At 40.6% G+C, this 12,327-nt stretch overlaps 1 protein-coding gene across 3 annotated transcripts in view; it reads right to left on the reverse strand.

Annotated features, from left to right (window-relative positions):
- The window catches only part of CCDC88C (coiled-coil domain containing 88C), a 103,509-nt gene that overhangs the window by 35,273 nt on the left and 55,909 nt on the right, over positions 1-12,327 (reverse strand). For all 3 annotated transcript variants that reach the window (XM_032690733.1, XM_032690732.1, XM_032690731.1), the window contains exons 7-12: positions 11,737-11,877; positions 10,866-11,050; positions 10,212-10,293; positions 9,642-9,800; positions 3,159-3,305; positions 668-812 (exon numbers count right to left, since the gene is read on the reverse strand). In XM_032690733.1, coding sequence (XP_032546624.1) covers positions 668-812; positions 3,159-3,305; positions 9,642-9,800; positions 10,212-10,293; positions 10,866-11,050; positions 11,737-11,877 — 859 coding nt within the window. The remainder of the gene's footprint in view (positions 1-667; positions 813-3,158; positions 3,306-9,641; positions 9,801-10,211; positions 10,294-10,865; positions 11,051-11,736; positions 11,878-12,327) is intronic.

A 12,327-nucleotide genomic window follows, 5' to 3' on the forward strand; every position in this document is an offset into this window, starting at 1 on the left:
TCAATAAAAGCTGCATATTGAATTAAGGGGAAATAGCTTGTATTCCCCAAGGTCTATTTAGCATTGTTATTTAGGCAGCTATAATAGACAGAATGAATGTTAAACACAGAAACCAATGCTAAAACCTGTCTAGTGAAGAAAGAATTAGTTATGTTTGTGATAGTTACGGAAATCAAATCAACCATTCAAAGAAAAAAATCAGCCAGTTATTTTAACTGTACACATTTTTCAGTATCTAGTAAAAATAAATGACTTCAGCATACACTACTTCCTGGGACTTAAAGACCAGTTAATTGTCTGTACTAATTGTACTAAAGAATACTAAAGATCACAGACTCCTCCCAACCACTCAGTTAGAAACATCCAGTGTGACATTTCTGCTGTGTCATTTACAAAGCTTTATTTTTTTAAAATTATTATTTTACTTAAAAGTTACTCTCTCAGGAATGAACAAAAAGGAAAACGTTTTGATGCTTTCATCAAAAGAAAGTGAAATAAAGTAGAGGAATATGTTTCAGAAGTTGCAGAAAACTACGATCAAAGTCAAGTGGCTGAATGAGGGAAGTTCTCCAACCTTGGACTCAACTTCTGATCCCATCTTTAGTAAACCAACCTGTCTATTCTGAAATAGACCACAAACACAACAGCTGCCCCAGCTGGTACTCACTATCTGCAAGATCTGTGCTTTTAGACAGTTGTTCTAGTTCCCAGCCTAGGTGTGCAGACTCGTTCATGCTCTGTTTCTGTGCAATCTCCAAGACCATGTTCTCCTCCAGCAGCTCTTCAATTCTCTTCTTGTCTGTGTCCCGGTCCTGTGCAAGACACACATGAATGAAAATGTGCGTTCAGCTTATCTGTAAGATTCTGGGTTAACAGCCACTTGCACAACATACACTGAGGGTAGAAGAATCTCCTTAAACACTGAAATACATTTACACTGAAATATTTACATTTATACATTTTATACTGAAATACATGTACAGCATTAAATGTTTGCTGTGGGCTACCATATATGCCACAGAATGCAGAGCAGAGGCACCCACGTGGCCCTGTTTAGAGTCAGGGAGAGTGATGGCAATGAGAACCTACCAGGTGATGACAGGGCCAGTACAAGCCAGGACTAGTAAGGCAGGCTGGGTTCAAGCTGTCTCCAGAGCTAAGCTCTTCAAAAACATGTAGCATCATGCACTGACATCCTGGAAACTCTGCAGATAGAACCTTGAATTCTCCTGAGCTTCAACACATCGCATCAAATTTGGATGCAATCATATGGACTGGCAAGTAACATCTGCCTCAAAATTTGAGTTTTAACTCCAGGAAACAGACGTGGAGAATGAATCTATTGTTGCTCCTTGTGAACTATTTGGGCTGTTCGCATTTGTGAGAGCTGAAGTGATGCCTCCCACTTCAGGGGAAAATTGTTCCCAAATTTTCAGATAGCATTACACAAAAATTCATCAAGTCACTCAGAAAAGCATCGTTCAAAATCTTCATCCACTTTGGAGAAGCTGAGCGTGACATGAGCCTTTTAATGCCCTGAATCATAACATCATAGAATGGTTTGGGGTGGAAGGGACCTTAAAGATCATCTTGTTCCAACCCCCCCTGCCATGAGAAGGGACAACTCCCACTAGACCACACTGTTCGAAGACCCATCCAACCTGGTCTTGAGCACTTTTAGGGATAGGGCATCCACGACTTCTCTGGGCAACCTATTCTGGTGCCTCATCACTCTCACAGTAAAGGATTTCTTCCTAACATGTAATCTAAACCTACTTTCAGTTTGAAGCCATTCCCCCTTGCCCTATCACTATATGCCCTTTTAAAAAGTCCCTTTAAAAAGGCTCCCTTCAGGTACTGGAGGTCATAGTTAGGTAACTCTGGAGCCTTTGCTTCTCTAGGCTGAACAAACCCAACTCCCCCAGCCTTCCCTCACAGCAGAAGTGCTTCATCCCTCTAATCAACTTGGTGTCCCTTCCCTGGACTTGTTCCAACACGTCTATGTCCTTCCTGTGCTGCTGGATCCAGAGCTGGATGCAGCACTCCAGGTGGGGTCTCACCAGAAGGAAGAACTCCCTCCCTTGACCTGCTGGCCTCACTGCTTTTGATGCAGCCCAGGACACATTTGGCTTTCTGGGCTGCAAGTGCACATGGCCAGCTCATGTCCAGCCTCTCATCCACCAGCACCCTTCTCAGCAGGGCTGCTCTCTATCCCTTTATCCCCCAGCCTGGACCGATATCGGGGGTTGCCCTGACCCAGGTGCAGCGCCTTGCACTTGGTCTTGTTAAACCGCATGAGATTCCCATGGCCTACTTCTCAAGCTTGTCCAGGTCCCTCTGGATGGCATCCTGTCCTTCAGGAGAGTGAACTGCACCACTCAGCTTGGTGTCATCTGCAAATTTGCTGACAGTGCACTCGATCCCTTTATCTAAATCATTAAAGAAGATATTTAATAACACTGGTCCCAGTATGGACCCCTGAAGGACACCACTTGTAAATGAAGTCCATTGGGATTAAAACATTAACCCCACACAGCATCCTCAACATCTTTGTAAGGAGAGAGAAGGACTTAACTAAAATACAAGAGATGAAAGAGTATTTACTACTTCTAGTGGTATTATAAAATCCAGTGTTACTTTTCTTTGTAGACAATAATCTCCCACTTCTTACTTTTCTTTGTCATGAAGCAATAAGTCATACCACTGATTTACACAGAAAGACATTTTGGAATTTTAGGTCTTTGACACTTGGTAGTGTGTTCTTAAAGACTCTGTAATGGCTGGGGATTTTGTTTCCAACAAGAAAGATCATTTACTACAGTAGATTTCACTTCCTAAATCTAAGAGATTTCTACTTAACTAACAGATTTTAGTATCTCCATTATCAATACGTACAAAAGCAATCTGTATTTTAAAATTCTGATGTACCTTCCCTGCATAAAATTAAATTCAGTCTCACACAAAGTAGCACTGGTAATTTTTACACTGTTAACATTGTAATATTTCAAGAATTCACGTACACAAGTCTAATCTAAAAAACTCTTTAAAAGCGCTGCTGATTTATTTGCCTGTCCCCACTGGTTTCTGTGACTTGATTCTGTAACCTAGCATAAAAACAGAAGTTCAAAAATTAGCATAATGAAAAAGAAAGTGCATACCAGCTCTACATCATGAAGTTTGGATTTCAACTGCAAATTTTCCTTCTCTAATTCATGCAGTTTATCACCACGAGCTCTTGCCAATGTTAGCTGTTCTTCTAGCATAGCCTTTGTTTCAATTAATACAATGTTATCCTCTCTTAATTCCTAGGGAAAAAAGCAACAATGTTAATTTCTTACTTAATTTTCATAACTAAGTGATTTTCAAAAACTGACATTGCAAAACGCAAGAAAGAAATCTGACATGTTTCTCTGTTTCATAAAGATTTTTACCTGATATTGTAATGGGAGATGATAGCATGTTTCATTAACTGTGGGCCATTAATGCAGGTAAATCTAATATTTCTTGTTGGTTTTTTTCCTGAATTTTAGAAGTTTAATGGAGTTCCTTTTGCTTTATATGAGGCTAGATCAAGAGGTGCACCAAAGAGATTTAAGACACAGAAGAGCAGCTATTAAATTCCAATTCCACTGTTACAGTACCAACTGCTTAGCCAACTTATTGTAGTCCCCTGTTTACTCTGCTTCAAAATAAATTATTTACTTACAAGGGATGCTACAGTGTATTCAAAACACGTTGGGGAACACTATCCATCAATACATACGATATCCACATTCCTGTTTCAGTACACTGCCGTGTAAATGTCTGAATAAGGTTCCTCTCTCTCATGAACAGAATTTTAGTTCACTTGAACAGAGGAAGTTGTTTTATATTTAACACTCCCTGCCATTTCCCTACTAAACACATAAGCGATAACTGCACAAGCCATGTTGCTTACTCATTAGAGCTTTTGGATATGGTTTTACTCAGTAAAAGTTTATTATTTTACTGCAGTCACAGCACTGGAAAGAAGTTAATTATATCGCACTCTAAATAGTTTCCTTGCAAACAACAAATGAAACTCTGTGCATTCACGTATCTTATCTCTGGAAACATGAAATGTCCAAAGCATAAGATCCCACCATGTATTCTTGGTCATATTTTAAATACATGTATCAAATACATCTTATTTCAAACTACAATACTCCACAGCTAGCTTTTATTTTTGTTGATTCTCAGATAAGTATTGAGTCCAAGACAAATGTTCTATGGCAGGAACACACCAGCATTTAAAAGATTAAATGGATACAGTAAGGATTTTTCCCAAGAAGAGTTACAATCGGGCAAAAAGCAGATTATTTCATTCTCTAAAGAAACTTCCTTTTGTCATTCACTCTCTCCTCTACCTATCCCTTTTGCTACTCCAATGAAATATGCAAAAGCATAAAATGTGCAAAGAGACAAAACACTTGACAAGTTTGTTCCTGGAAAAGTATCTTCAAAATGTGATGTCTGGGCTGACACCAGTGTTCATGTCTGCTCTCTCAGACCACAAGCATCCAAACCAAGAAGATTCCTCAAAGATCATCAGGCATGAGTAAATCACTTTCGCTGCTTAGTCAGCAAGTACCTTCTCATTTTTTGGGATAGAATCAACTTTAAGAAGATTTTTGAGGCTCTGTTATCAAAAAAAAACCCAAACAAAAAAAACAACCAAGAAAAAGGAAAAGGATAGATGTAAAGAACAAGTTAACAGTGTCTGATGACAGTCACTCCCCCTGCCTTTTGATACCACAGGGGGCTATGATTTAAAAACCTTTCATAGCTAGTAATCTTAGTTTTTTGTTGCACCTTGATTGTATATGGCATAATGTGGAAAGTCTACCTTATGCAGAACCACACTGTCCTCTCAGTGGGTCAGCTACCAAACTGCTAATCATGAGAGAAAAAGTTTCCCTACTGCAGTAGCATTTAAAGGACAAATATGGTAGTGCTTGTGAAGAGGTTCATCTTCAATTAAAATGTCTGAGTATGCAAGTAACTAAAATAACAACAATACTGAAACACTAATGTTACAGAACCTGCATTTTGGGCCAAGTCTGATCTAAAGTGACCCTGGGTCACTTCAGGGTGGGCAAACTTAAAAGGCTGACACTAAACAGATGACAGACCAGAGGAAGTACATGGTACAGAAACTGCTGGGTGTTAGGTAAGCTGTCAGAATACCTGTAATGAAACAGCAATGTGCCAAGAGTTTCCTTTGCTAGATCATCACTCTCGATCTGGACCACAGCCCTAAGAAGTAAGGTGGTGTCTGACCTCAAAACCATGACCTCAGAACTACCCATAAAACTGCCTACCAAGAAAGAACCAGTTATTTTATTGTCTCATCAAGAGTCAAGCTACGTGCCAAGTACATATACATATCCAGGCTCTGGTACAAACCACACATCAGTGGGAGCCGCAGCACATGGAAGACTGAAGCACTTCCCACGGAGCACCCAGGATGGGCAGTCATGCCAGTTCAAAGCAGTTCTGATGAAATCTTAAATTAGTAACCCGGTGGAAATGCCTGCTATGACGAGTTTAACATTGCTCACTCACAGATCACCATGATCTGAGGTTGTCTTAATATCGGAAAGTCCATATAATTTAAATAATTAGTCCATGGGAGCTTTGCAGAGTTACAGCTCAAGGCCTGGAAAGTAAAGCTGTCCTAACCAAAACATGTCAGCACTAACAACTCCCAGAAGTTGCTGGGATAACACAGTTGACCTAAAAATGTATCTGGCTACAAATCACACTTGTTAGACTATCAGCAGGTAGTGGTCATGGTGCTGCTTCTGCTGGAATTAAGGTTTATTTTTAATTTAATTAACAAATTCACCAACATTATTTTGTAACTCTAAGTTTATTTTTAAATCAGCAACAAAACCAATTCAGCTGTGGATTTTTTTTAATACGCTGAATATAATTTAACTTGAAATAGCTTTAAGAATGTGCATTGTGCATTCAGATGGTTACAATTACCTGGAGGTAAGCGATTGCACAATCAGAATGTGTTGCTACTGGAAAACATTTTCAGAAATTAAAGAAGCAATGAGATTGTTTAAATCTGAAAACAGAGAATTTGCACATGCATCCAGACCTAGTTCAACCCCTGACTTGAGGCAGTTCAGAAGCTGTCTCTACTAAGCCCTGACAGTTAACATCTTGTGACAATCAAACACTGCCTTCAACAGCCATATGAAAACATACAAGTGATGCTTTTGCTTTTGTTTTGTTGTTTTGTTTTTTTTAATTCGCAGAGATTCCTCACATCATCCTGCACAGAAACTTGATTATGGTAAGAAGGAGGAAGATAGGGCAAGGCAACTGGCTTTAGAAAATAATCTAATCTCCTGGAGCAGCACAAGGTTCAATGGAGAGGAATGCCAGAAGGGAGCTTTACACTGCAGAGAAGCACTTCCTTGGAGGAGGCCCTGTGTTAAGCCTGCTCCTTAACATTCACAGTTGCGACCTCATCAAGCCACCCCAGCAGGAAGGCTCCAGAGCATGTTCATCTCCACGTTCCTTGAATGATGGTCCAACTAAAATGTTATTCCTGAACAATCTGTCAAGACATCCAGAGAAGGAAAACAAAACACACGCCTAAATGTATTATACTGACATAAACCTTGACTTGAATCTTTTGCACTTCTCCTGCAATAGGAGGAAGGAAAAAAGATTTTAAGTGGTCATTTAATAGCTTTCTGCATTGATGCCCAACAGTAAACCCACTTTTTCTTCTCACTTACTGATTTGGCACTGCTTATTAACAACCTTGTCAAGACCCTATGAGCCGGCCCTAAGGTATCACATCACTGTAGAAAAGTGGTTGATGTTGTATACAACTACATTTTCACTGCTGTGCTCTGCATGATTCAGGTCTTAAAAGTTAGAGGTTAGGAAGGCAGCAGCAACCAGTAAATGCCATGAGATGAATCAGTACTGTACTGTCTAGTGGCAGAAATTTTTACCATGTTACATTCCTGAACAAATCTAAGCAGACACTGTACTGACCCCAGCCATTCATCCTTCTTTTGGAGGAGCAGAGGACTTGAGACAGATTCAACATAAAACTGAGGGCCCATGGAAAGTTGGACACCGGCTACCACGCACAGCCTTTGTGCTACTCCATGACCATAAAAAAACAGAATCATGCCCTGTGAAATCCTCTGAATGCATCAGCCTGAGATGAATGGAGTTTGCCTGCTGTTGCCACTGCTCAATGCTGGCAGTCCATAGCTGTGTCAAAACTTCATCAATGATGGAAGAGGGCGCGGTGAGAATGTGAAACTCTCTGGCTATTCTAGACCACAGAGCACCCTGCAGACAGCTGTGCAATCCTCTTGCATGTTAGAAAAGCTCAGCCTCTACAATAGCAACAACTTTTGCTAGAGGCCACCTTGTGGCTCCAAATTAGAAATGTGCCATATTAATGGGAAATATTCTTTGTCTCACAGCTGTATTTGTATTGGTTTTGGCTGGGCTAGAGCTACTTTTCTTCATAGTGGTTTGTATGGGGCTGTGTTTTGGATTTGTGCTGAACACAGGGTTGACAATACAGAAATGTTTTTGTTATTGCTGGGCAGTGCTTACACAGAGCCAAGGCCTTTTCTGCTTTTTGTACTGCTATGCTGGCAAGGAAGTGGGGGGTGCATGGGAGGTTGAGAGGAGACACAGCCAGGACAGGTGATCCAAACTGACCAAAGGGATATTCCAGACCATATGACATCATGCTCAGTATATAAAGTGGGGGGAAGAATGAGGAAGGGGGGGACATTTGGAGTGATGGCGTTTGTCTTCCTAAGTAACCGTTATGTGTATTGGGCCCTGCTCTTCTGGAGATGGCTGAACACCTGCCTGCCCATGGGAAGCAGTAAATTAATTCCCTGTTTCTCTTTGCTTGTGTGTGTAGATTTTGCTTTCCCTATTAAACTGCCTTTATCTCAATCCTGAGTTTTCTGGCTTTTACCCTTCCAGTTCTCTCCCTGATCCTACTGGTGGGGTAGTGAATGAATGGTTGTGTGGGGCTTGGTTGCCAGCTGGGGTTAAACCACAACAGTATTCCAGGGGGGTATCCCTGGAGAGCCAGGCCTCACCTCTGATGTTCAACAGTTTCACCAAAAATGGACAGGGTAGAAAAGGGAGCGAGGAAAGCCAGAAGAATTTGAAACTGAAGGACTCTTTACTGAACGCTGTGCTAAGCAAGATCAGCATGCAGACAGCAGTGCATGAATCCGCTGGCTCTACAACAAGCAAGGAGGCTGAGAACTCAAGAACACAAACAGCTACTCCCCTGATCTCAGACGAAGACGACACTAAAAGTCCCTCTCCTAGCTCCAGCTAAATTATCTGAGCAGCAGGTAGAAGCTCAGTATCTCCAGTGCACAGTCAAAAGGTAACAGCCAGGATGGCACGCTGATAGCTGGTGTGCCAGGACTTATTTGCCAGCTCGAGGGAGGAAAACAGAGAGAGACAGGGCTTCATACCTCCTAACGTAAACTGGGAATTACTGAGAGGCAAGACAGGCTTTCGTAGTCTATTTACTACATTAATAACCATCCATTTTAGTGAACCTATTCATAAGAAGCAGCAGCTAGCTGGACCCTTAGGTTAGAGAGGGAAAAGAAAAAAACCATCTACAAAGTAGAGTTTATAGAGCAGAAAAATAAGGTCTGTGTTCTCAGCCAGAGGTCTGGTAACATCACTCTTCTCCCTCAGACCTAGGATTTTATCTAATTTTATAGGGAGGCTGTCAATTACTGAACCTCCATTTGTTCAGCAAGTCTGGATATTTATTTGACTTTGGTTGAAGTGCTATGTGTGTGTATTATTGAGGGGTTTGGTGTGAATGTCTCAAAGAACTGAAAGAACAGAAAATAAGAGCAGTGTGACCTAAATTTAAGGTCAGCCATCCTGTAAGCAGTAAGTTGGGCTAGATGATCTCCGAGGTCCTTTCCAACGTAATTCAGTTAAGAATTCCAGGATGGACATAGCTGCAGGTGACTAAGCTGAGTAACTGACATTACTATTGGAACAAAGCCATACATTTCTCATTGACATACCCCACTCACGGCACTAGGGAAGACCCAAATTTTCTCTCCCTTCTACCCCAAGCAAGAGTTGCAAAAAGGGGTGGCTAGCATTTGCCATCTGAGATAATCCTTAAAAATGCCATTTTAACAACAATTGCATCTGTTACAAATCCCCTAAGGAAAAACACCCAGACATTCATTTAGCTAATTTATACAGGACATTTAAAATGTTGGTCAAAGGAACAACTCTGGAACACAGGGAATTTACCTAAAGCTAAGCTAAAGATCTGGACTCTCTAGAAAAAGCATCCACAAAAAGGTCTATCTTGTTTAGCCACATAATGCTGAACTAAGCAGTTCTTTAAAACTAACGAGTATTTGTTTGCGCGCATCAAGTCCTTCCTCTACCGAAAGAAGTTTTAATGTTGCTCAGTCAACAGGTATGATGTATGTTATGAAATTTCTACTTGCTCTGATGTTCTGCTATGGTCAGCTCAATAACAAACGACACATGAATAGTAACACAACAAAAGCCAAACATTAAGGATTACTCAGCAAATCTTTCTCCTAATTTTCACTTGCCTCCATGCGAGCTTTGTAAAAATCCACATCGTGAAGTTTCTCTTTGCACCGAACCAGTTCCATCTCAAGTCTCTCCACACGGTTTGCCCTCTCTCTCAGAGAGTCAAGCTCATCTCTGTATGCTCGGGCAGAGCGAGCATCTGAGGCAAGGTGGATATTCTGTGAGAAGTGAGGAACAAACAGGGAGAAAAATCTTCATTAACACTTTTAAACTGTAACTTTTTGCATTTACCTACTAAGTGTAGACAAACAGAGTTCTCGTTAAGGAATAAGAGAATTCTCCTACTATCAGTAAATGCTCTACAAGACAGAGTGGTTCTTCAGCCTATTGGACCTCTGACATTACTAATGCCTGATGCTGCATAAGCTTCAGGTATTACTAGGCTATTTGCAAGGTGAGCAGATGAGACTGCTCTCAACAGTTAAGTGGAAAGCATAGCACTGCTATGCCATAGCCATAATCATCAAATAGCTTGCTGGAATACCTTGATTTCTTCATTAAAAAACCAGCATAGTAGTATTTTTAGCCTCACACTGAAATGGGACTTTAATAAACAGCATCCATCTTACCTCTTGTTTTACTTTTTGCAGCTCTAGGGTGAGCTGCTCAACTTCATGTTTAGAATCTGCAAGCTGCTCAGACTTCTCCTCCCTGAAAAAATTAGAAAAATCTTAGTAAGTAGTTGTTTTTCTTTCCTAAAACAATATTGATTATATGGAGGCTGCTAGGAATCTGTAGAGGAAGATAAAAATCTCCCAGCATATTCTGAACACAGAGCTTCTTTGTCATGACAGCGTCATCATTTCCTTATGATTCCATATGCATATCATGGATCTGAGTTTGCAACTCTAATTTTATAGTAAGTTCCTCTGTTTAAATCTCATTGGTGCTATTGCTGTCATAGCTAGCTCCACTGGCCTTTGGACTTTACACTAGAACTGAGAAAGTAGAGCTAGCAGTTGGCATTTTGAAGGGGAGAAGAGATGACACGAAAAGAAGAATGGAAGTAGCCATCACTCTCTGTTTAAAGACCAATTAAGAAAGAAGAAAAGATGGAACACACATACAAGCTTCCTACTGCTACGAATAAAAGATTTAAAGGATGTGATTCTGAGAGCTTCTGTGAAGGCCAGTGTATTGAAGCTGACAGGCACCTGCACTTTCAGGATGCATAAGACTCTATATAGAAGTCTCCCTAGAAGCACAAATCACTGGTGACTCACAGCTCCTGCCGGATTCTTCTTAATTTAGCCTTCGTATCTGCCAGCTCAACTGTGAGGTGCTGCTTGTCTTCACTGGAAAGAGGGTTGGCTGGGTTTGGTGAAGAATCTGGACTTGGTGCTTTCAGAGGGCTTGGTGGTTGCTGAGACTGCAGATAATCTCTCTCTTGAGTGAGATCTACAATGACCTGGAAATACAGAAGATTATGTAGTGTCAAGAGATAACAGTGTATTTATACATTGTTTTAAAAATATCTAAAAATTATTTATAAATTTAGAATAATATTAGTCTGGCATTATACAGTATTCAAGTGATAGCCAGGAGTGAAGGTTACACAGAGAAGGAAAGGAATCTCCACTATGCTCAGTCCACTAAAACACTCCCTTTCCAATGCTCAAAATAAGTATGCTTTTCTTGAAGAATTCATAAAAACCTGTAACAACTAACAGTTTTAACTAACAAAATCACAGTCAAAGGCATGACAGAAAATTAAAAGGCTAAAGGAGGGAAGAAGGCTCCTCCAGAAATTTGAAGGGAAAGGAACTGATGAATTAAAAAACCTAGAGAAGACAGTGGAGCCCATGATGGTAGATACCAGTGGAGAGACTAGCAAGCACTAGAAGATTAATGACTGAATAGACACGTGGAGACATTTGGTCTCTCCACTTCATGGAGAGACTGTGCTGCTCCCCTTCACCAATCATTTCACCACATCTTAGTGGTGAATCAATGGAAAAGTCAAAACACTTCTACAGATTTTCAGAGGTGTAGTAGAAAGGTGCAGAAGAAATAGAAACCTGCACAAACAAGACATAAAAGAAGGGAATCTCCTGCTTCTCGTGGGCTCTATATGGGAAAGATAAGCCATCGTACTTCTGTGCATTCATCCCTCTCATCAATGAGCCTCTTGAGGTGGAAAACCATATTCCTGGAGAGAGACTCTAGTTCTTCTGGGGCCATATCTGGGAGCTCCAGCCACTGCAAGTCAAAGACGTTCTCCTGGTTGTGAGTCACCTAGGAAGGAGGAACAAAAAAGTGTGTCTTTTCACTGGTTGATTTGTAAATTTGTTTACTGTATATGCTGCATCTCTCAGGTTCTTCTACTGATAAATTAAAAATCATATCACATTTCACCATACCTAGGCTGCAAATAACACACGCAACTACCTTAACTGTAACAAGACCCAGTAATTTTTGGTATTTAGATTTTTTTATAATTATTAAGTCTGATTTTTAAAAGTGACCAGACAAATATTATGATCAATAGCGTGTGTGCTTGCATATTAGAAATATGCAACTGTCTTACTGACCCTGAGGTGGTCATCACAGGGAAGGGACTGATCCCACACTGAACAGTTAGGTTGATGTGTCACTGAGTATAATCCCTGCTTTCAATAAATTTGCAATTTGTAGTTGATACAGCTGGGAGGAGCTGCATTTAGCAGAAATGTCTCTGGTTGCTGC

This window comes from Chiroxiphia lanceolata, chromosome 6, assembly GCF_009829145.1.
Source record: "Chiroxiphia lanceolata isolate bChiLan1 chromosome 6, bChiLan1.pri, whole genome shotgun sequence".
Classification (NCBI taxonomy): Eukaryota; Metazoa; Chordata; class Aves; order Passeriformes; family Pipridae; genus Chiroxiphia; species Chiroxiphia lanceolata.